At 45.5% G+C, this 23,316-nt stretch overlaps 1 protein-coding gene across 1 annotated transcript in view; it reads left to right on the forward strand.

Annotated features, from left to right (window-relative positions):
• Window positions 1–23,316, forward strand: part of dnah12 (dynein, axonemal, heavy chain 12) — a 429,714-nt gene that overhangs the window by 18,392 nt on the left and 388,006 nt on the right. Inside the window, exons 4-5 of the mRNA XM_086001602.1 lie at window positions 846–1,035; window positions 2,934–3,009. Coding sequence (XP_085857728.1) covers window positions 846–1,035; window positions 2,934–3,009 — 266 coding nt within the window. The remainder of the gene's footprint in view (window positions 1–845; window positions 1,036–2,933; window positions 3,010–23,316) is intronic.

Here is a 23,316-nt window from a genome sequence, read left to right on the forward strand (position 1 = left end):
TGGAGTGAAGGGAATAGGAAATGGAAAGTAGGACAGTGTCAGAGGAGAAACGGATGCTGGACATGGGAACGCCAGCAAGGAGAGAGTTGAAGAAGTCTAGCCTCAAGTAGCGGAGGAGAGGTAATGGCAGAGACAGGCAACATTTTGAAGGAAAGAAGTTGAACTCAGGGTTGACCAAGAAACCTTGATTAAACATCTCTGGGTTTAGGCTGAGGTGGCAGTTCAGGAGGTTAATGGTGTCAAGGCTGAAGACACATAGGTGTCTATGGGAGCTCAAGGTTTGGCTTTGGTTTTGTTGATATTTATCAGGAGGAATTTTTAACTTGTCCGAATCTTCATGCCAGGTGGCAGAGTGGCAACAATTCTATGGGTCAGTGAAGGAGGTGGAGAGGTAGAGTTGAATGTCATTAGTGTGAAAGCTGATGTTCCTGCTTCCATGTAAATGATGAAGAGCATGCAGCCAAGGAAAGCTAGGGTATACCAAACGTGATGACGTGGGCACGGGAGGGTGACAATGTAGTGTCTAAATTGTGACAGGTAGGACTGGAACCATGAAATAACGTGCGTATGATTCCTTGGGTAGTCTTGTGAACACTTGTGATTTTGACAATAATTAATTGTTTTTGCACTATTCTCTCTCCCTCCCTGCTATTAACATGAGTTGTATATATCAAACATAAATGCAAAATTAAAACAAATGAAATTACAGTTTTGGGATTACTGTGATGGAATATGAGAGGGCATTATTTTACAGTTTGTAACTGAAGAATGAAGAAATAGCAATTATTCTCGAAGCTTGGTGTTTGTCTGAAGTACATCTCCTAATGAGTTCTATGCAATTTCAGTTAAACTACCTGTTCATGAAACAATGTGTGGAGAGTAGCCCTGTGGTACCAATACAGAAGCAGTGGCTGGACTCTATTCTGACGCTGATACCTCTCTCACTGAGAGAAGGAAAGATGAGAGAGATAACTGTCATCAAACTATTTGAAGAAGTCGTTGAGGACTTTGAAAAGAGCATGAAGAGATTTTTGGGTATGTATTTTTTAACCTAAACTGAACGTGTATATTTTATTCATCCTGGAAATCATTTAATTATTACATACACTAGATAATAGAAAATACTACTAATTGATCACTTAATCTGTGCTGAATTATCTGATCTCGTGAACAATGGCCACTTGGGAGAGGTTCTGGAGGACCATTAGTGCCTGTAAAGCATACCCCAACATGTGAACAAGGCAAGCAACTGTATATCTTCTTAACCAATCAGATTGAAGAATCCTTACTGAGCCACTCAGAGTCTGTGCCAGGAAGTATAAGTTAGAATAGTTAATTCAATGCCAACTCATGTACAGAAAGCAAAATAAAGAGTGGGAAAGAAAGATGGGATTAAGAGAAAAAAAAGTGTTTTATTTAAAGTTTTTAATTTTTTAAGATCTCCAACAATAATTAAAATCTGAAGGAATGAGACTCCACACTTGTAAAAGTAAATTTTCAGTGCCAGACGAGTTGTTTGGCAGTAATTATCACACCGTTAAAAGGGCACTTAGACTGAAATGGGCAAGCCCTAACTTTCTGTGGCAATTTTAATCTGTATCTACCATGCAAGTACAGGAACTTCACGCCGTTCAATACATTTGAATGGGGAGCCAAACAGCGAGATGCTGTTTTCATGCAGTTTAGGAGCGACGCATCTCGGACAGCAACTTCCAGATTTTAATTTTTACCTGCGCTCGCCTGAAGTTGGTGTCTGATTTACAGTAAATACTGGCCCATTAAAGTGAATTCTGCATTCAGTGCACCTTAATGAGGTGTGAACTAGTGAGTAAGCACAACTGTTTTGCTCAAAATAAACAGAGCACATAACTATAACTGGCAACTTTGAAATTGACGTTCATGCAAATAGTTAATGGTTATTGCTTTTTGGCCGATATAAGCGCCTGCCTGTTTTAAACGTGGATGTTTTAAGTGGTGGGAATTGTAATTGCAAATAAAACTCAGGTGATTTTGTATGGTTTATAATTATTGTTTGAACCATGAGGTGAAATTACAGCCTTGAAACCCCTTCTGATTAGGCAACCTGATTGCGTGTGTCATGGTGCCAGTGATCTGGACATTCCAGGTCGATGTGTGATAATATCCACATTATACAATTTAAATAACTACTGAAAGTTTGTTGAGTGATAATCCATACTTGATTCCCAGGCAAGATCATGCTTTTTTTGCTAAAATTAGAGAATGAAGGAAAGTATATTCCATAGTTAGTATAATTTAGATCATTTTAAATAGAAGTTTATTGATGGTGGAATTGTAATATTAGAAATATTACTTCTGTAGCCTGCTTTTCTTTGATTTCACGGCAGTTATAATTCTATGCTTTGCAATTTTAGCGGTTGCAACATAGTGACTAAAATTATTTGCCATTTTTTTAGTTTTATATGAAGTGCTGTTATAATTACCAAGCTCAGACATTTTATACATATTCATATAGCATTTAGGTATGTAACTGCTCAACCGGGCAAGATAACTCAACATCTATACATCTGAGTCAAGCTTTGCACAGAACGATTGATTGTTGATAGTTCTGTTCAGGATCGAAAATGGAATTTGCTGATAAATCTCAAATTTGTGTTGTTTTCCAATTTTTCTTTGCTTTAGTCTCTTGTGAAGGAAGCATAGTTCCACTATAGCTGGCAGCCTTTGGTCCCTCGCAAGTGACTAATATGTGTCTATGTAGTTTGATGCTGTACTTGTGTAGTGTAATAAATTTTGATTTTTAATTTGTGTGAAATATCAATCACCTCTGCAGTGAAAAATAAAACAAGAATAATTTCACATCTTTTGCATATTTGCTAATTTTAAAGTTAATAAATTAGCTAGGAATATACAACCAATCTTATCTACTTATTGTCCATATTTTTATGTTTTAGTGAGAAGTGTTCTTGTAAAGCCAGAAGTATCAGGGCTTGAATATGAAGATTCTGAACCTCTTCCACAGGAACCTACGTGAGTATAATGTGTCAACATACTCTGCTACTAAAACAGATGAATACTCTTTGATTTTCTAATGTTATATTCTTTAGTTATTTTCCTACATTTGTGAGAGTGTGAAAATGCTCCCTTTTAAAGAAGCATTTTTACTATAGAGGAGCACCTTAAATGTAAAATGGTTCCATCTCTCAGTCCATGTGTACACTTGGATGTAAAAAAGACCTAATTTATAGCAGGAATCTCCTCACCAATTTAACTCATGAAACAGGCAGTGGATATGCACTGCAAATATTACAGTGTTGTTGGCTCTGGCTGGGAGACCTATCTGTGCGGCTGGTATACAGACTTGGAGGTACAAGCTGGAGTTTTATCTACAAAGCTATGCCATTATAAGCAGAATTGCACTGACACTGAAGGCAGAGGCAGGAAAAAAGGGTTGGCTATCCACAGTGAGCACAGTCGTGAATTGCATGGGTTGGGGGGGGGGGGGAGGGGGGGAATGAACTGCATCCATCAACTTTTACAGTATTACAAAATCTAAATCTGGAAAATTGTAAAAGATTATAGCACCAATTTTCAGGTCATACATGGACCCAATGGGAGGCAGGATTTGGCATACCTAATTGGTAAGTACTGACTCTGCAAGAACTTGGGGGTTAGCCTTGTACAGTCCTACCTACTAATCTCGACATTTTGGGGACCATTTTAAATTTGTCAATATAAACGGTTTGTTGACATAAGTGGACAGAAAAAAATACAGATCTAGCGTCAAGCACACTGGAGTGAAATTATATTTAATAATGTAAAAAACAATAGCAGCTGTGTCGCACGAGCCCTTTACTTTCCCCAAGTAAGCGGGCAGGGGATAGTGGCAGTATTGCACCAACTCTTTACTTGCCCAGGTGAGCATGCAGTGAAGATGTGCTATTTTGCACGAGCCCTTTACCTGCCCAAGGTGAGCATGCAGGATAGAATGGATCCCGGAGCAGAGTGCAGCCTTGTCCATGGGACTCACTGTGCCGTGCTTTACAGTTTAGTTAATAATTTCACTCACTTTGCAGAGAAAAGGCAGCATAGTAACTGAGAGTGGAAAAATGTAACCATTTTTTTTTCAAGTTAAACAACAATCAATTTCAGATTCTCTTCCAGAACTGCAAAATTCTGCACTTGGAGCTCAGCTTCCATGAACCTTCCATGAGCCTTTCAGTTGGACTGTCTGCTACAGGACAGTTTTTATTTATAATTGGATATCTATTCCTCAAAATCAGTATGGTTCTTGAAATGTTAAGATCAAACATTCATAGATTTATTAAGCATACAGTACATGCAATAATATTTAAAAAGGCACTTAAAAGATAGTACTTACAACTACACCTGATGGTTGGGGACTCAAACGCTTTACAGTTTTGAGCTCAGTATTTCAGGCTGATGAATCTCAGTGCTCATTACATACTATGTGAAAATTTACATGTTTCTACATTACATGGCTTCATCAGAAGGGTGTCTTTGATTACGCAGCAGTCAACACTGATTTGATTATGTTCTGTCCTTGCAGCTATAATTCCATACTACAATTATTGATGTGTGTGAAAATAATTCAATCTTCAAAAACATCTCTGTTTCTAACCCCCTTAACCTGACTACAGAAAGCACACTCCCTAACTTTCCAGGTCCAGGCTGACCTTTCTCAGGCAGGTGCTTGTCTTAAGCTAGGCTTCAACACCTCCCTTTTAAAGAATGAAATCTCTCTCTTTCTCTCTCTTTGGTACAAATGGAGCTTCTCTACCTGTACTATGTCTTCCCAATGTTGGGAAACCCCACCAGGGTCAGCGAGGCGAGCAGTGGGTCTGTGGGTGTGAGATGGGGTCGAAAAGTGCACTGTGGAGGAGAGTGATGGGTGCAAGTGTAGAGAGGTAAGTATGTGAGGTGAGTGAAAAGTCTTAGAAAAAGTTTCCTTACCTAAATTGGGGGAAGGCTGATTTTATTATGATAAGGCAGGATCTGGCCAAAGTGGACTGGGATCAGCTACTTGTAGGAAAATCCACATTAGAGCAGTGGGAGTCATTCAGAAAGGAAATAGAGAGAGAGTACAGCATCAACATGTTCCCGTAAAGGTCAGGGGTGGGACCAACAAGTCCAGGGAACCCTGGATGTCAAGGGATATACAAGAATGGATTAGGAAAAAAAGGGAGGCTTTTGGCAGATACAAAGGACTAAAAACAGTGGAAGCCCTAGAGGAGTATAGAAAGTGTAGGAGGGTACTTAAAAAAGAAATTAGGAGAGCGAAGAGGGGGCATGAAAAAACACTGGCGGGCAAAATAAAGGAAAATCCCAAAGTGTTTTATAAGTATATTAAGAGCAAGAGGATCACCAGGGAAAGAGTAGGGCCCATTAAGGACCAAAGTGGCAATCTGTGTGTAGAGCCGGAAGATGTAGGTGAGGTTTTAAATGAATATTTTGCATCTGTGTTCACTATGCAGAAGGACAATGTAGGCATAGAAATCAGGCAGGGGGATTGTGATATACTTGAACAAATTAGCATTGAGAGGGAGGAGGTACTAGCGGTTTTAACGGGCTTAAAAGTGGATAAATCCTCAGGCCCAGACGAGATGTATCCCAGGTTGCTGTGTGAGGCAAGGGAGGAGATTGCAGGGGCTCTGACACAAATTTTCAGAACCTCTCTGGCCACAGGGGAGGTGCCAGAGGACTGGAGGACAGCTAATGTAGTACCATTATTCAAGAAGGGTAGTAGGGATAAACCAGGGAATTAAAGGCCAGTGAGCCTAATATCAGTGGTAGGGAAATTATTGGAAAAAATTTTGAGGGACAGAATTAGTCTCCACTTGGAGAGGCAAGGATTAATCAAGGATAGTCAGCATGGCTTTGTCAGGGGGAGATCATGTCTAACCAATTTGATTGAATTTTGAGAGGGGGTGATGGTAGTGCAGTTGATGTAGTCTACATGGACTTCAGTAAGGCTTTTGACAAAGTCCCACATGGGAGACTGGGCAAGAAAGTAAGAGCCTATGGAATCAAGGGAAATTTGGCACATTGGATCCAAAATTGGCTTAGTGGCAGGAGGCAGAGGGTGATGGTCGAAGGTTGTTTTTGTGACTGGAAGCCTGTGTCCAGTGGTGTACCGCGGAGTTCGTGCTGGGTCCCTTGCTGTTTGTAGTGTACATTAATGATTTAGATATGAATGTAGGAGGTATGATCAGTAAGTTTGCAGATGACATGAAAATTGGTGGAGTGGTAAATGGCGAGGAGGGAAGCCTCAGGCTACAGGACGATATAGATGGGTTGGTCAGATGGGCAGAACAGTGGCAAATGGAATTTAACCCTGAAAAGTGTGAGGTGATGCATTTGGGAGGACTAACAAGGCAAGGGAATACACAATGAATGGTAGGACCCTAGGAAGGACAGAGGATCAGAGGGACCTTGGTGTGCATGTACATAGATCCCTGAAGGCAGCAGGACAGGTAGATAAGGTGGTTAAGAAGGCATATGGGATACTTGCCTTCATTAGCTGAGGCATAGAATATAAGAGCAGGGAGGTTATGATGGAGCTGTACAAAATGCTAGTTAGGCCACAGCTGGAATACTGTGTGCAGTTCTGGTCGCCACACTATAGGAAGGATGTGATTGCATTAGAGAGGGTGCAGAGGAGATTCACCAGGATGTTACCTGGGCTGGAGCGTTTCAGCTATGAAGAGAGACTGGACAGGCTGGGGTTGTTTTCCTTAGAGCAGCGAAGGCTGAGGGGGGACCTGATTGAGGTGTACAAACTTATGAGGGACATAGATAAGATAGATAGAAAGGAACTTTTCCCCTTAGTAGAGGGGTCAATAACCAGGTGGCATAGTTTCAAGGTAAGGGGCAGGCGGTTTAGAGGGGATTTGGGGAAAAACTTTTTCACCCAGAGGGTGGTTGGAATCTGGAACTTACTGCCTGAAAGGTTGGTAGAGGCAGGAACCCTCACAACATTCAAGAAGCATTTAGATGAGCACTTGAAACGCCATAGAATACAAGGCTATGGACCAAGTGCTGGAAAATGGGATTAGGATAGATAGGGCTTGATGGCCGGCACGGACACGGTGGGCTGAAGGGTCTCTTTCTGTGCTGTATAACTCTATGACCTTTGTTTCTTCCTGCCGGCTTTAATCGGGGATCCGGAGGCTCCGGCATCTCCATGGCAGAGATGACAGAATGGCTGCTGCATTCTCCGATGCAACAGCCATCTGCCTTCTGCTCAAAGCTGTCAAACGATGACAATTTATCTGTCAAAATTTTTTGACAGATAAAACGTCATACGCTGACGTTCTCTGTCACCGGCTTTCCCTTAATTGGCCTGCTAAACCCACAGGGCGGGCTTAACAAAGTCAATCAAGGGAAAATAGCGTGGGTTGGCCAGACGTTGATGGGGGCGGGACTGAAACCCGACAAGCAACAGTCCCGCCTCCACTGCGCCTATTGGCAAAACCACCCCTCCCCAGAGTTGGTTGGAGCACAGGAGTTTCTATGCAGTATGGCCTGAGGAGCTGGGAGATGTAAAACAGGAACGACAGCGTAACCACTGGTGGGAGGGTGTAATTACAATATGACAAGCTTACAGACACAATTTTCATTATAAACGTGGACACAGGAATTTATAGAGAAAAGTTGACAGTAAGAAGTGAGGTTTTGTAACTGGGAAAGGCACACTGACCAAATATTTTTTATTAATGATGTAGAAATTTGAGCCTATTCAAAGGCTGTGTGGAGCAAAAAAAAAGTAGCTAACAATACCCTGTGATTGGCACAATAATAGGCAGGACATGGGTTTGTGGACTAGTGATAGAGCCACACAGCTGCTTATGGTTGGTAAAATAGAGTTGTTGCATGTAATTGATGCAAGGAAGGCTGCCTGGTTGCTATTTCAGGGCACCCTTCCCAGATGGCAGCAGGCCTGGCAGGAGGTGGCAGCCAGGCTCAACCTTACATGGACTACCCCCAAAACCTAGGGACATCATAAGAAAGCTGGCAAGATGAGACTACACAATGCATGCATGTTATAAAGCTTTGTCAGGCAACCTGTTGCACATTGCATGCCCATGCCAACCCCCACAGAATCTTACAGTTCTTTCATTGATAACAGCCATACACATAGGACACACCTTACAGCTATAGATTATAATTGAAAGTCATTGCGGCTCGCATTTTTTAAAAAGGTCAACTGTTACACAGCCTTGATGCATGGTCACTTAATGACTCCCCACCTTGGCTGCAGTTTTGGCACATTCTTATCACTGTGCATGCACTCCTTCAGCTTACAGCATGTCAACATTACTTCTCTGCTTGTGTGACAAGATGGCACTTAATATAAGGGAACAGACCTGCACAGAAACGAATGCTCACTCCCTTGGAGGAGGCCACCTTGAACAACTTTGCCAAAAAGAGTATCAAGGGGGTAAAAGTAGGTCAGGTCACAGGCCTTTGAGAACACTTGGGGGCTGTGTGCTTCTGCAATCCAGTTCTTATGTCTTGCTCCCTTTCTCACTCTTATACCAGCATACACTCAACTGTACGGATAACCGTAGCTGTCGTAAAGACAGCGGGGTTTGATTGACAGCTGGTTGACGGCTGACGTCACATCCGGGGGCGGCATCCAATGCCATCTTGGCCGTGCTTGAAGTACTGTACTAGGAGACACAGAGTCAGGACTGAATAAATGGCACTCCAGTACAACTGCTTGGGAGACTCGTAATTACGTTATTAAGATAACATTACATGGTACCAGGATTTATAGAACTCATGATAAGGACATACTACAACAATGGAAGGAATAAAACCTCCGGCTAGCCTGCAACTAGAAGGAAATGTGGATGAAAATTGGCGTGTCTTCAAGCAACGCTTTCTTCTCTACCTCACAGCGATTGACGCTTTGACTAGCTCTGGAACACGTAAAGTAGCTTTGTTGCTAACAGTGGCTGGCTCGCAGGCAATCGAGCTGTTTAATACATTTACGTTTGCAGCCAAAGATGATAAAAATGATCTGGACAAGGTGATAGAACAGTTCGACGAATACTGCACTCCAAAAAAGAATGAAACGTATGAGAGATTCGTGTTTCGCTCCTGCGTGCAAAAGCAAGGAGAATTCTTTGATTTTTTTTGACGGACTTGAAAATAAAAGCACAAACATGCAACTTTAGGGACCTAAAGGAATTGATGATGCGCGATCAAATCGTTTTTGGAATACTCGACAAGAAGGTGAGGGAGAGAATGCTTAGAGACAATGACCTAAATTTGGATGCAGCAGTGAAAATATGTCATGCTAGTGAACTCTCAGCCATGCACATGAAAACTTTCGAAGGGAGCAGCACAGCAGCGGGCGGGAGCGCCCTGGGGCTGAAAAACCTGCCGGTGGATGTGGTACACAAATGGGACACAAGAGGGCCCACGGAGTTCAAGACGATGACGCCTTAAGAATGCAGACGGTGTGGTAATAAACACGTAGCCAGACAGTGTCCTGCTTATGGGAAGAACTGTGCAAAATGTAAAGGCAGGAATCACTTTGCCAAGATGTGTTTTTGGGAAAAGAAAACTGAAGATAAAAAGACAGTGCATGCTACTGAGACTGAAGAGACAGGAGCAGAGACTTTGTTTGTTGGAATGGTGCAAAATGAGTCAAAACAGGGCAAAAATGCTAATGAAGTGCACTCTGTAGGACCAAAGACTGAAGTTTGGATAGCTCCCTTGCTGGTAAATGGTACCATTGTTCCCTTTAAGCTAGATACAGGTGCTAAGGCAAACCTCATAAGTTGGAGTGATGCACGGAATCTCAAAGTGCGACCTAAAATACTGAACAAGACAGTGTCTTTGAAGGCATACAATGGACAAAGCATTGAAACAAAAGGAACGTGTAAGCTGAATGTTAAGGTAAAAAATCACATCCACCCTTTGACCTTTGTTATAGTGCCTGAAGGACATGAGTCACTGTTGGGGGATAAGGCCTGTGTGGATTTGGGCTTGGTAAAATGAGTCTATACTATCAATGAACTGAACTGTGTGCAGAGTGCCCCCCAAGATAGTACAAATCTGACTCATGAGGCTATAGCACACAAACATGCAGATGTATTTCAGGGTTTCGGAGCACTGCCCTTTACATACTCCATCAAACTGAGAGAGGATGCACAGCCTGTGATTCACGCACCCAGGAGAGTTCCAGTGGCTCTCCGTGAAAAACTGAGGAAAGAGCTAGACCGCATGGAGGGACTAGCTGTCATAAAGAAGATTGAGGAACCGACTGACTGGGTAAATTCCATGGTCTGCGTCAATTCAAAGAAAACTGATAAATTGCGTGTCTGCATGGATCCCAAGGACCTTAACGCCAATATCAAAAGAGAGCACTACCAAATTCCAAAGAGAGAGGAAATAGTCAGCGAAATGACAGAAGCGAAAGTCTTCTCCAAGACGGACGCCTCGCATGGTTTCTGGCAGTTGAAACTTGATGAAGAAAGTGCTAAGCTGTGCACTTTTAACACCCCGTTTGGTCGATACTCCTACCAGCGTCTGCCCTTTGGTATTAGCTCCGCCCCAGAAATCTTTCACAGAGCAATGGAGCAAATCATCGAGGGCCTGGAGGGAGTGCGGGTGTACATGGATGATCTGGTAGTATGGGGCTCCACTCGGGAGCACGACACCAGACTGGAGAAAACACTTCAGAGAATACAGCAGTATGGACTCTAACTAAATAAAGACAAATGTCAGTTCAGTGTCAATGAAATCGCATTCCTCAGAGACAAGATCTCTACAGAGGGGATTCAGCCAAACAAGTCAAAGGCAAAGGCTATACATGACATGGAGAAACCAAAGGACAAGAAAGGGGTTCAGCGGGCCCTTGGCATGGTTAACTACCTAGGAAAATTCATTCCAAATCTAGCAGTGAAAACTATTCATCTGAGAAAACTGCTGCACCAAGAGACAGAGTTCCAATGGGGACATGAACATGAGAGAGAATGGAAGGGGCTGCTACACATTCTAGCAAGTGAACCCCTACTGAAGTTCTTCTGCCCTAAAAAGAGGACAAAAGTGTCCACAGCTACCTCTAAGAATGGATTAGGGGCTGTCCTTCTACAGGAAGATGAAGGAGAATGGCGACCAGTGGTGTATGCATCACGCTCCATGACGGCTACAGAGTGCCGGTACGCGCAAATCGAGAAGGAGTGCCTTAGCTTGGCATTTGGGTGTGAAAAATTTCATACCTACATCTATGGTCTTCCCAAGGTTATCCTAGAAATGGACCATAAGCCACTGCTAAAGATCGCAAAGAAGAATCTGTGTGACATGTCACCACGGATACAACGCCTAATGATGAGACTTCAACGTTACGATTTTGAGCTAACATATGTGCCAGGGACACAAATGTTCATTGCAGACACAGTATCCAGGGCTGCGCCTTATGTCACACAAAACAGTGACTCAGAAGAGGATGTGGCTCTTCATGTGGATATGGTCTACGCAGCATTGCCCGCCACACAGGAACAACTATCAGTGATAGTCACAGAGACATCAAAGGACCCAGTCCTGAGTAAAGTAATGAGAAATCTTCAAGAGGGCTGGAAGAAAGGGTCATGTAAACAATATTATCACATTCAGTCTGAGCTCTCTGTGGTCAATGGACTACTGCTTAAGTGTGACAGGATAGTAGTGCCCACCTCTATGCGACGAGAAATGCTCAACAGGATACATGAAGGGCACCTGGGTGCAGAAAAGTCAAAAAGGAGAGCATGTGAGGCACTCTACTGGCCAAACATGAACTCTGATATTGACCAGTTGATCAGCGAGTGTGCTACATGTCAGGAGTATCACTACAAGCAAACAAAAGAGCCCCTCATTACCACAGAGCTCCCATCACAACCTTGGGAAAAGGTCGGAACTGATATATTTCACTATGAAGGAAAAGACTATTTGTTAGTTATTGATTATTATTCCAATTATCCGGAGATGGCTCTCTTGTCCAGTACCACATCAAGAGCTGTGATAACTCACCTGAAGTCAATCTTTGCCAGGCAGGGCACCCCTCTAACCCTGGTCTCTGATAATGGCTCTCCCTATGCCAGTCATGAGTTTCAGTCATTTGCTTCAGTGTATGAGTTTAATCATGTAACCTCCAGTCCGCTCTATCCTCAGGCTAATGGAAAAGCAGAGAAGGGGGTACAGATTGTGAAAAGACTATTAAAGAAAGCAGCACACAGCAACACTGACCCATATCTGGCCCTGATGTCGTACAGGGCGGGCCCGCTAGCAAGTGGCAAGTCTCCAGTTGAGCTCTTACTGGGTTGGAAAATCCGTACACGACTTCCCAGTTATGTCACACCTGACCACAGAGATGAGGTGTGGGCAGACAAGGCTCGGAAACTACAACAGAAACAAAAAACACTTCATGACCACACAGCCACTACACTAGTGCCTCTACAGGAGAAAGATATAGTTCGCATTGAAGGGCCTGAGTCATGGCCTAAAAGAGCCACTGTTCTACAACAGGTCGCCCCCAGGTCATACAGTGTCATGACAGAGAATAGCAATGTGTTTCGCAGAAACAGGAGGCACCTACTGAAAACCACAGAGACCTTTCAGCCTCAGGAGGACGGAGAGGATGACGAGATGAGGGAAATGCCACAAAGAGACGAGATGAGGGAAATGCCACAAAGTGACGAAGGAAACAGTAGTGATAATGTGACAAGGGACCTGTGTGGTACAGACATGAACTTAAGGGATACAACTGGGGTGGTTCAGCAAACACCTGTTCAGCCACGCAGGTCACAGCGCACCAGAAAGCCTGTAGTTAAACTTGACCTGTAGACAGTGATTGATAAGACTGTAAACAGTTAATGGACTCCTGGGTGTGGGTAAGGTTTATACCTACCTGCAATTAGTTCAACGGTGTAGTTACACTGACTGTTTCTATATGATGTTTGTAGTGTATGTACCTTTAAGGGGAGAACTACTTTTTACAGCTCCTGTATACTGTAGTACCAGCAGTGACCACACCTGTATATAAACCCTGAGTAGGGATCTGTACATTTAGCTTTAGAGTAACCCTCATCCAGTAAATACCTGTTGATTGTTCCTGCAGTCTCGTGTCTAGTTATTGAAGGACACACTACATCAAAAATACACGGATCTAACAGTGGCGACGAGGCAGATTCGAACCTACCTGCAACTCTGCATTACCTCCCAGGGATTCGCTCCTGGAGAACAGTGAAAGAAAGTTGAAGCCAGAAGCACGGGTGTCGACCACGAGCAACCGCCCAGTCATCCAGCAGAGATTGAGCATCGCAGGGGAGGCTGTTGAGAGCTGGGCTTGGTTCTCCAGTCACGGTGGTCCAGCGAAACGGGCTGGCAACAGGTACGGCGCAGACCCTTCCCGGACAGCGGCGGTTAGAGCCGACCGACGGCACAGAAAAGGCCGAGCAGCGTCGACGGGAGAAGAGAGAGGGTAGAGCGCACAGGGCACAGCCGGTGTTCAGGACCGAACGGCGTCAACGGGAGAAGAGAGAGAGGTGCGAAAGAAAACGCGCAGAGCACAGCCGGTGTTCAAGGGATGAGCAGCATCAGCGGGAAAGAAAGGGAAACGCGCAGAGCGCAGCCGGTGTTCAAGGGCCGAGCAGCCGCAGCGGAGAAGGAGGGAGAGCGTGGGAAAACGCCATTTTGAGCCGCAGCGGAGAAGAAGGGAGAGCGCGGGGAAAAGCCATTTTGCGCCGCAGAGGAGAAGAAGGGAAGCGCGGGAAAACGCCATTTTGAGCCAGTCTAACCACACCCAGGGATGCCGAAGAGTGGCAGTATCACAGCGTTCGACAATGAAGTCGAAGATTGGACGACATATGTCAAACGCATACAAGTGTACTGCAAGGCGAATGAAGTGCCAGATGAGAGGAAAGCGCTGGTATTGTTGAATTCCATGGGTGCAAAAACATATGGCTTACTGCGAAACCTAGTAACCCCAGAGAAGCCAGTGGACAAGGATTTTGGAAACATAGTGTCAACCCTACAGGACCACTTAAACCCCACACTGCTGCTGATAGCAGAAAGATTTAAGTTTTGCAAAAGGAACCAGCATAAAGATGAAAGTAATGCTGAGTATTTAACGGAACTGCGTAAGCTATCGAAACATTGCCAGTTTGGAGCGGGACTGGCAGATACCTTAAGGGACAAGTTTGTGTGTGGGCTTCAAAGTGAAGGAACCCAGAAACGGCTTTTATCTGAAAAGGACCTTACGCTGGAAAAGGCTTTCAGCATGGCAGTATCACACGAAGCAGCCGCACGGGGCGCTGCAGAGATACAACGGAGACCGCAAGAATATGGCACAAATGAAATGTCATACGGAACAGTGAAGTGTTATTGCTGCGGCAGAACAACACATGACCATAATGATTGCTGGTTTAAGGACAAAGTGTGCAGACAGTGTGGAAAAGTAGGACACATAGCAAGAGTCTGCAGGTCGGGAAAGAAAACCAGCAGCAAGAAATCTCCACAGGAGAAGTACAAGAAGGTACATAAGGTGACGGAGAGTAGTTCAGACGAACAGAAAAGTGATACAGACTCCGGAAGCAAGGAGCTGGGTTGTCTGAAACTACATAAGGTGATCCAAACGGAGGATCATCAAACTATCTGGGTCGCGCTCAAGATAGCTGGAGTCCAAGTGAAATGGAATTGGACACAGGATCAGCCCTAACAGTCATAAACCGAAGGGACTACAAGCGGCTATTCTCACATATACCCTTGAGAGATACAGAGATTGTCTTGAAGATGTACACAGGGCAAAAAGTCTATCCCAAAGGAAAAATAAGGGTGAACATTGTATATAACGGTAAGGAAACACCAAAAATGGACCTATATGTATTGCCAGATGGAGGACCGCCACTACTAGGACGTGAATGGATCCGGAAGATACAGCTAGATTGGCATTCCATACAAGCACTGACTGTAGATGCCAAAAAGGATGACGACGCCACACCTGGACGACTGTCAAAAATGCTAACTGATGCACAAGAAGTGTTCCAGGAGGGACTTGGAACAATAAAAGGCATAACAGCGATGATCAAAATAGAGGAAAATGCAAGCCCAAAGTTTTTTAAGGCCAGACCAGTGCCTTATGCGATTCGCCCAGCCGTCGAAGCAGAGCTGGAAGGTTTGGAATGTTCAGGAGTACTGTCCAAAGTGGACTGGAGCGAGTGGGCCACACCCATCGTTCCTGTAATGAAGAGGTCGTTGAGTAATACGCCTGGGGAACCAAAGAAAGTTCGCATCTGTGGGGACTTTAAGGTGACAGTGAACCCAGTCCTTCACACGGTACAATATCCGCTTCCGCGGATTGAAGATATTTTCGCCTCGCTATCTGGAGGGAAACGCTTCACTAAGATTGATCTGGCCCAGGCGTACCTGCAAATGGTAGTAGAAGAAGCCTCGAAACAGTACCTCACGATTAACACTCATAAAGGTCTCTACCAATACAACCGGCTGGTGTTCGGGGTAGCATCAGCTCTGGCTATTTGGCAAAGGGCAATGGATCAAGTCCTGCAAGGGATTCCAGGGACCCAGTGTTATTTGGACGACATCCTGGTCACGGGCGAAAATGACAGTGCTCACCTTGCCAACCTGGAGCAGGTGCTCACTAGATTGAAGGAATATGGGCTCCGAGCAAATCGCCACAAATGCGAGTTTTTCCAGAAGCAGATCTCGTATTGTGGCCATGTTATTGATGAAGAGGGGTTACATAAGTCCCCTGAAAAGATTGAGGCAGTAGTCAAGGCTCCAGCACCGGAAAATGTGTCACAACTGAGGTCGTTCCTCGGGCTGGTAAACTACTACCATAAGTTCTTGCCGAATTTGTCTACAGTACTACACCCACTGAACACCCTGCTGCAAACGGGGGTACCATGGAAGTGGAATGACGAATGTAAACGAGCTTTCCAGAAGTGCAAAGAATTGATCACATCAAAAGAGGTGTTGGCTCATTTCAACCCAGCACTACCAATTCGGTTGGCGTGTGATGCATCACCCTATGGCATTGGAGCGGTGCTGTCGCACAAGTTCCCGGATGGCTCGGAGAGGCCGGTAGCCTTTGCGTCTCGGTCACTAACTTCAGCCGAGCGTAACTACGCCCAGATTGACAGGGAGGCCCTCAGCCTAGTGTGGGGAGTGAAAAAGTTCAACCACTATCTGCACAGGCAGAAGTTCACCTTGCTGACAGACCACCAACCACTTGTCTCCATCTTTAATCCAAAGAAGGGCGTGCTGGTGATGACTGTGCAACGGCTACAAAGATGGTCGCTTTTTCTAGGGGCGAACCAATATGAAATCGAGTATAAGGGCACAAAACAGCATGGAAACGCTGATGGGCTATCATGCCTGCCACTGCCTACTGCGGAGGAAGCACCAGCAGTGGACCCTGTCGAAATATTTAATTTGACTATAATTGAACGCTTGCCAGTAACTAACGCTGATATAGAGAAGGAGACCCAAAATGACCCGACACTGTCTCGGGTATATGACTTGACGGTGAAGGGATGGCCAACACATGGCGACTCACTGTTGCCAGCATTCTCATCCAGAAGAGAACAGCTGTCAGTATGCCAGGGGACCTTGATGTGTAGATCCCGAGTGGTAATTCCACCCAAGTTAAGGGAGAGAGTGCTCAATGAGCTTCACGAAGGCCATCTGGGAGGGGTAAAAATGAAAAGCCTTGCTAGGGCTTATGTGTGGTGGCCAGGGATCGATCAGCAAATCGAGGACCTGACAAAGAGCTGCTCAGGATGCCAGAAGGTCCAAAATGCACCACCACATGCCCCTCTACACCCATGGGAGTGGCCCTCATCTCCATGGCAACGGGTGCATATTGATTTTGCTGGTCCATTCATGGACTCAATGTTTCTAATAGCCGTGGATGCGCACTTGAAATGGCCTGAGGTGATCAAAATGTCGTCTACCACCACGGAGAAAACTATTACAGTCCTACGGACCATATTTGCCAGGAACGGCTTGCCAGAGCAGATTTGCTCTGATAACGGACCACAGTTTGTGTCCGAAGAGTTTCGAAGATTCATGAAAAGGAATGGGGTAAGGCATTACACATCCGCCCCGTATCATCCAGCCACAAATGGATTGGCTGAGAGGTTCGTACAAACCTTTAAAAAAGCAGTAAGGGCCATGTGTGATGACGACATTCCACTGCAGCATAAGGTGGACAATTTCCTATTAGCCTACAGAAATGCGACACATGCAGTCACCAACCAGACCCCGGCCATGATGTTCTTTAACCGAAGGTTGAGATCTCGTCTGGATTTGCTCAGACCAAATGTACGAAGAGATGTTGAGAATAAGCAATTCCAGCACATCAATGAGAAGCCGACAAGGAGCTTCAATGTAGGGCAACCAGTCTTGGCCCGCGACTACCGAACAGAGAAATGGCAACCAGGAACGATATGCACACGGCAGGGGCCACTAATGTACACAGTGGATGTTGGGGAGAACATTGTGAGACGCCATGTCGACCAGATCCTAGAGCCACAGGAACGAGTCAACCCCATGTCTCGCGCACCTGGTGATGAACCCGACATACAGGTAGCATCTACCCCAGAATCAGTAGCATCGGAAGCTGATGAACCAACTGACGACAGGGGGCCTCCGCACCAAGAACAAGACACTCAGGAAAGGCGCTATCCAGAAAGGATCAGGAAGCCGCCCCAAAGACTGAATTTATAAATGGACTATTTTCAGTTAATATGCATGTTAAAAGTGTTAATTGTTAAATCAATGTTATGGTACTGTCAATCTAAAAGGGGAGGAATTGTAGTGTATGTACCTTTTAAGGGGAGAACTACTTTTTACAGCTCCTGTATACTGTAGTACCGGCAGTGACCACACCTGTATATAAACCCTGAGTAGGGATCTGTACTTTAGTTTTAGAGTAACCCTCATCCAGTAAATACCTGTTGATTGTTCCTGCAGTCTCGTGCCTAGTTATTGAAGGACACACTACATCAAAAATACACGGATCTAACAATGTTAACAAGTGTTCTGTGTGTTATGTTATGTTATGTTGTTACTGTGTTATGCCTTCATTGAAGGGGGAAGATGTATGGATAACCGTAGCTGTCGTAAAGACAGCGGGGTTTGATTGACAGCTGGTTGACGGCTGACGTCATATCCGGGGGCGGCATCCGACGCCATCTTGGCTGTGCTTGAAGTACTGTACTAGGAGACACAGAGTCAGGACTGAATAAATGGCACTCCACTACAACTGCTTGGGAGACTCGTAATTACGTTATTAAAATAACATTACATCAACCGCACAAACTACATCTTTTATGCAAGTTTTATTGGAAGGTGTCTCTTGTCATTGTAGGCCTGAAACAGCAGCTGCCCAGAGACTGCCAGTGGGCTAGAATAAGACATCACCTCACAACACCCTGCGTTACTCTCACCAATACTTTCAAGCACCAGCACAGCTGCTAATATCACAGAAAAAGCAGTTGCTGAGCATGAGAGATAGTCCTGACTGAGTCACTGGTGAGAAAACATGGTGGTGGCAGAGGAGGTGTGGTAACCTGCTGATCACCATCAGCGACCCCTGTACTTTGGGAAATGCAGCAGTGCAGTAACCATACAAATAATAATGGACAGGAAAAGACCCTCTAGCCCATCCAGCCTGTCCCACCCAACTGCGATATCTTGTACATCATAATATATACACTCCCCACCCACCTGAAAGCCATGTCCGTTTCTCTGTGATATTGACAATGAGGATCCTGCTGCTTCTCTCATTATTTAAACATTTTCTCTATGCCTGATGCAGAAAATGCAAGAAAAATACACTAAACTGTAGTGTATGTAACCGTTCTACCTTTAAGAGAACTATTGTATGTAACCGTCCACCTTTAAGAGAACTATTTTAGGTGTTGCACTACTTTATCTTGGCTGCGGTATACTGTAATACCGGTGGTGACCACACCGGTATATAAGTGCTGTGTAATGAGTGATTGGGCAGATTCGCCCTGAGCTTCGAATAGTAAAGTCCTGTTAAAGTTTACTCTTGTAGTCTGTGTAATAATTTGCAATATAACACACAGATTTTACAGTGGCGACGAGTTCGATCTTACCCTGCGGCAGCGATACATCCGAAGCAGTTAACGAGCGTCGAGAAGAGGCATCCGCCCTCGTCGTTCTGCTGAGAGAAGACTCGAGTCTGCAGAGCAAGGAAGAAGGAAGAATTCAGACACGAAGCCTTCCATCAGCAACAGGCAGTGATCGTCCCTTCTGTCACGGTGGTGAGTGAGCCGATCAGCCACGAGAAGCAAGTCGGCCACGTTGACTGTGAGTAGGGGGGAAATAAAAAGAAACGGAGGATAAGGGCGGTGAACTCGACCACGGTCGGGGGAAAGGAGCCGGACAGAAGTTGGGGCCAGAGACGCTGAGACTGGGGCAGCGTAGGGCACGGAAGCCGCGGTACAAGCGGGAACGCAGCCGGTGTGAGAGACCGGGCTACAAGCGGGAACGCAGCCGGTGTGAGAGACCGGGCTACAAGCGGGCTGGGAGACGCAACAGCGTCGTGAGACAGCTCGACCGCGACCGGCGAAAAAGGCCGGGCAGCTACCGAGGCCGCGAGGCGCTGCGACCGGGATCGTAAGGCGCGGGAAGAAATAAAAAAATAATAAATAAATAAAACCGTGGAGAACTCAGCCGCAGCAGGGGGAGGAAAGGACCGGACTGCAAGAGGGCTGGGAGGCACGATTGGAAGCCGCTGAGGGAGAGAGAGAGCCCGAGCGAGCGGGAGAGACAGAGCCCGAGCGAGGGGGAACGGGACCGAGCGAGGGAGACCGAGCGAGATTCCGCCCAGCGGCTGGAACTGTTCGCCGCCAACAGGTTGTCCCCAGCGCCGGTTGCCCTGCCGAGAAAAGGGAACAAGGAACGCACTGAAGCCGGCGCGCAGGCTGCGAACCCCGAAAGCCAGCGGTCGTCGCCCGAGAGCAAAGCTTACCCCTCCCGCCAGGGGAAGAAACGCGGGAAGCCGCCAGTAGGCGGGGAAGAAGACAGGAGCGGGAAACCGCCATTTTGAAAGTGGGCGGGGAAGAAGACAAGCGCGGGAAACCGCCATTTTTGGAAAAAAAAAGTAACGAACAAATTCGTTGTTGTTTCTCAGAAAGATAGTGAAGATGTCTAAGCATGGTAACATCAACGACTTCGATTCCGAGGTGGAAGATTGGGCCACGTATGTAGAACGCATCGAGATATATTGTGAGGCCAATAAAATAGCAGATGATGATAAAGCTCTAACCTTACTAAACTCAATGGGGGCGAAGACATACGGGCTATTGAAGCATCTTCTAACACCAGCTAAACCGGCGGATCAGACTTTCGCTAATATTGTTGCTGTCCTGAAGGATCATTTGAACCCCACACCGCTGATGTTGGCGGAACGATTCAAATTTTATGCGAGAACGCAACGGAAAGAGGAAAGCAACGCGGAATACTTGGTTGAACTGCGTAGATTAGCGAAATACTGTCAGTTTGGGGAAAATCTGACATAGGCATTGAGAGACAAGTTCGTGTGCGGGTTGTCGAAGGAAGGAACACAAAAGCGACTGCTAGAAGAGAACGATCTTACACTTGATAAGGCTGTCCTTATTGCAGCATCGCACGAAGCCGCAGCGAGAGGCACTGCAGAAATGCAGCTGAAGGCAGCGGTACTCAGCGTGGATCAAATGACTTCGGGTACAACGAAATGTTATCGTTGTGGGAAGACAACACACGACCAGAACCAATGCTGGTTTAAAAACCAGGAATGTAGAAAATGTGGCAAGCTTGGTCACATAGCTAAAGTATGCCGGTCAGGAAAGAAGACCAGCAACAAAAAAAAGTCACCGCAGGAAAAGTACAGCAAGGTACACAAGGTGGCTGAGAAGAGTTCGGATGAACAAAATTCGGATTCAGACCCAAACGGCCAGGAACTGGGTAGTCTGAGAATTCACAATGTGAGTAAGGAAGCTGACCTACAAACTATCTGGGTCATGCTAAAAATAGCCGGAGTCCAAGTAAAAATGGAATTGGACACAGGATCAGCCCTATCAGTCATAAATCGAAGGGATTACAACCGGCTATTCTCACATATACCCTTGAGAGATACCAAGATCGTATTGCAGACATACACGGGGCATAAAGTATACCCCATCGGAAAGATAAAAGTCAAGGTGAGAGACAAGGGCAAAGAACACCAAGGAATGGACTTATATGTACTACCTGAGGGAGGTCCACCACTTCTGGGACAGGAGTGGATCAGGGAAATAAACATGGAATGGCACTACCTAAAAGCAATAACGAGTGAGAACTCGGTGAAGACAATCAGCTCAGACTCTGAAACTGATGACGATAAGACCAGCCCAGGTGCGAAAGACAAGTCTAAAATGGACTTGCTGACTAAGGTTGGAAAAACGAAGGAGTGCATAAATGCTTATGCTTCAGAGGAGAACAAAGTTTCAGAACAGAATTCCACTGAACAACAACAACATAGTTTGACAGAGAATTCTGAGTCTGTCCAGTTTACAGACATGCACAATTCTGAGGAACACCGGGCTCGAACTCAACTCCATTTCAAATTACAACAGCAATTAGAACAATTGAGTTGCCGTCTTGAGCAAGAGATGAAAGCAATGAAAAAGTTCTTTGACACAGAGTGGGAGAATCTGGAAAGACAACAGAAGCAGCTGATGGAGAAAAGGGAGCAGGAGCACACAAACCGTCTGCGCGAGGAGGCCAAACGAATCAAAGCTGATTCGGTTTCTGAAGGTGCGTGCTCTAATCTGGTGGAGCAAGATGTTCAGCAACTGAAGGCGCTTGTTAGCAGGTTGCAGGCAGAAAAGGCTGATTTGGTCACCATGAATTCCGAGCTCCTACTGAAGTTGGGTGCAGCATCACCGGACGATTCATTTGTGGAAATTCGAATGGTGGAGGCTGCGGATGATGGCGAAGTAGAAACAGCAAAGGAGCCCCAGGGCAAGGTTATAAACATCCCTGCAGCTACTGGGAAACGGATGATGTCAGAAGAGTTAACGGTCAGCCAACTCCTTCATATGCTGAGGGACAAGACTCTGAAATGGGAACAATTTGAACATGAGCTTAAATCTTCAAAGGAGAGGGGTTTGGAGCTCTCAAAAGTTATTGAAATAGCTGAGGTTGCAACACAGACTGAGAAGATGGCAGCAGAGCAACCCTTGGATGCCAAAAGCACGCTGACTCACGTCAATGTTGAACAACAGAATGCTGAAACAACTGCTCCAGTAGAGGGATTGAATAATACGATCAATCAATCTCCGAATGAAGTTGAAGTATTGAAATCACGAATGAGGTCATTAGTAAAAGACTTGCAGGAAGCCCAGAAAAAGCTGGAGGAAGCTGAACACATGAAGAAGTCTCTTCAGGAGAGATGTCTGGAATTGGAACAAAAGCTGACTAATGTCCAGCTGGGCATGGAGGAAATAAAAGACCCTCTCGCTGGCCTAGCTCAGGACGACACCGATTATTACCACGTCCTGTTGAACGACACCGAATATAACGATGACCTGTTCTGCCCAGCTTGTGGGGAAATCTTCCGAAGTGCAAAAACCCTGAAGAATCACAAAAAGTCTAAGAAACACCGGGAGATGGTGGCGCTGCTAAGGCAACAGGAGAAAGAGGAGGAGGAACTGTGCATGCGGCTGGCAGCGGAGCACAGAGAGTCTCCAAGAAGCAGGAAAGGAAAAGACGAAACAGAAGAAGATGACCCATCCGAACCATTATCACCCCTACCAGATCACGCACGTGGTCCCTCCGAACGGAACCAAATCAGTTTGGAAGTAGAAAAACTTCCCAAGGTACTCAAGCTTTTAGAAGTCAGCAATGCTGGTTCAGAAGTGACGGAAGTTCAAGCTGTTAAGCCCAGTGAAGGACTATTGGATGAGTCACCCCAGCAAAGTGAACCGACTACACCACAGGGAACTGCTACACCACCGAGGCGTTGTCCAGACCGAGTCAAGAAGCACAGGAGGCGCCTCCACAGAGACTGAATCTGTGAACTGTTTTCCGCAGAGACTGAATCTGTGAACTGTTTTCCGCAGAGACTACATCTGTGAACTGTTTTTACATGAAGTTGGATATATGTTATGATGTTATGTTTAATGGGGAATAAGCATGTTGTAAGCTAAAAAGGGAGGATTGTAGTGTATGTAACCGTTCTACCTTTAAGAGAACTATTGTATGTAACCGTCCACCTTTAAGAGAACTATTTTAGGTGTTGCACTACTTTATCTT

Source organism: Somniosus microcephalus, chromosome 11, assembly GCF_052327205.1.
Source record: "Somniosus microcephalus isolate GS21.2 chromosome 11, FLI_Smic_1.0, whole genome shotgun sequence".
Lineage (NCBI taxonomy): Eukaryota > Metazoa > Chordata > Chondrichthyes > Squaliformes > Somniosidae > Somniosus > Somniosus microcephalus.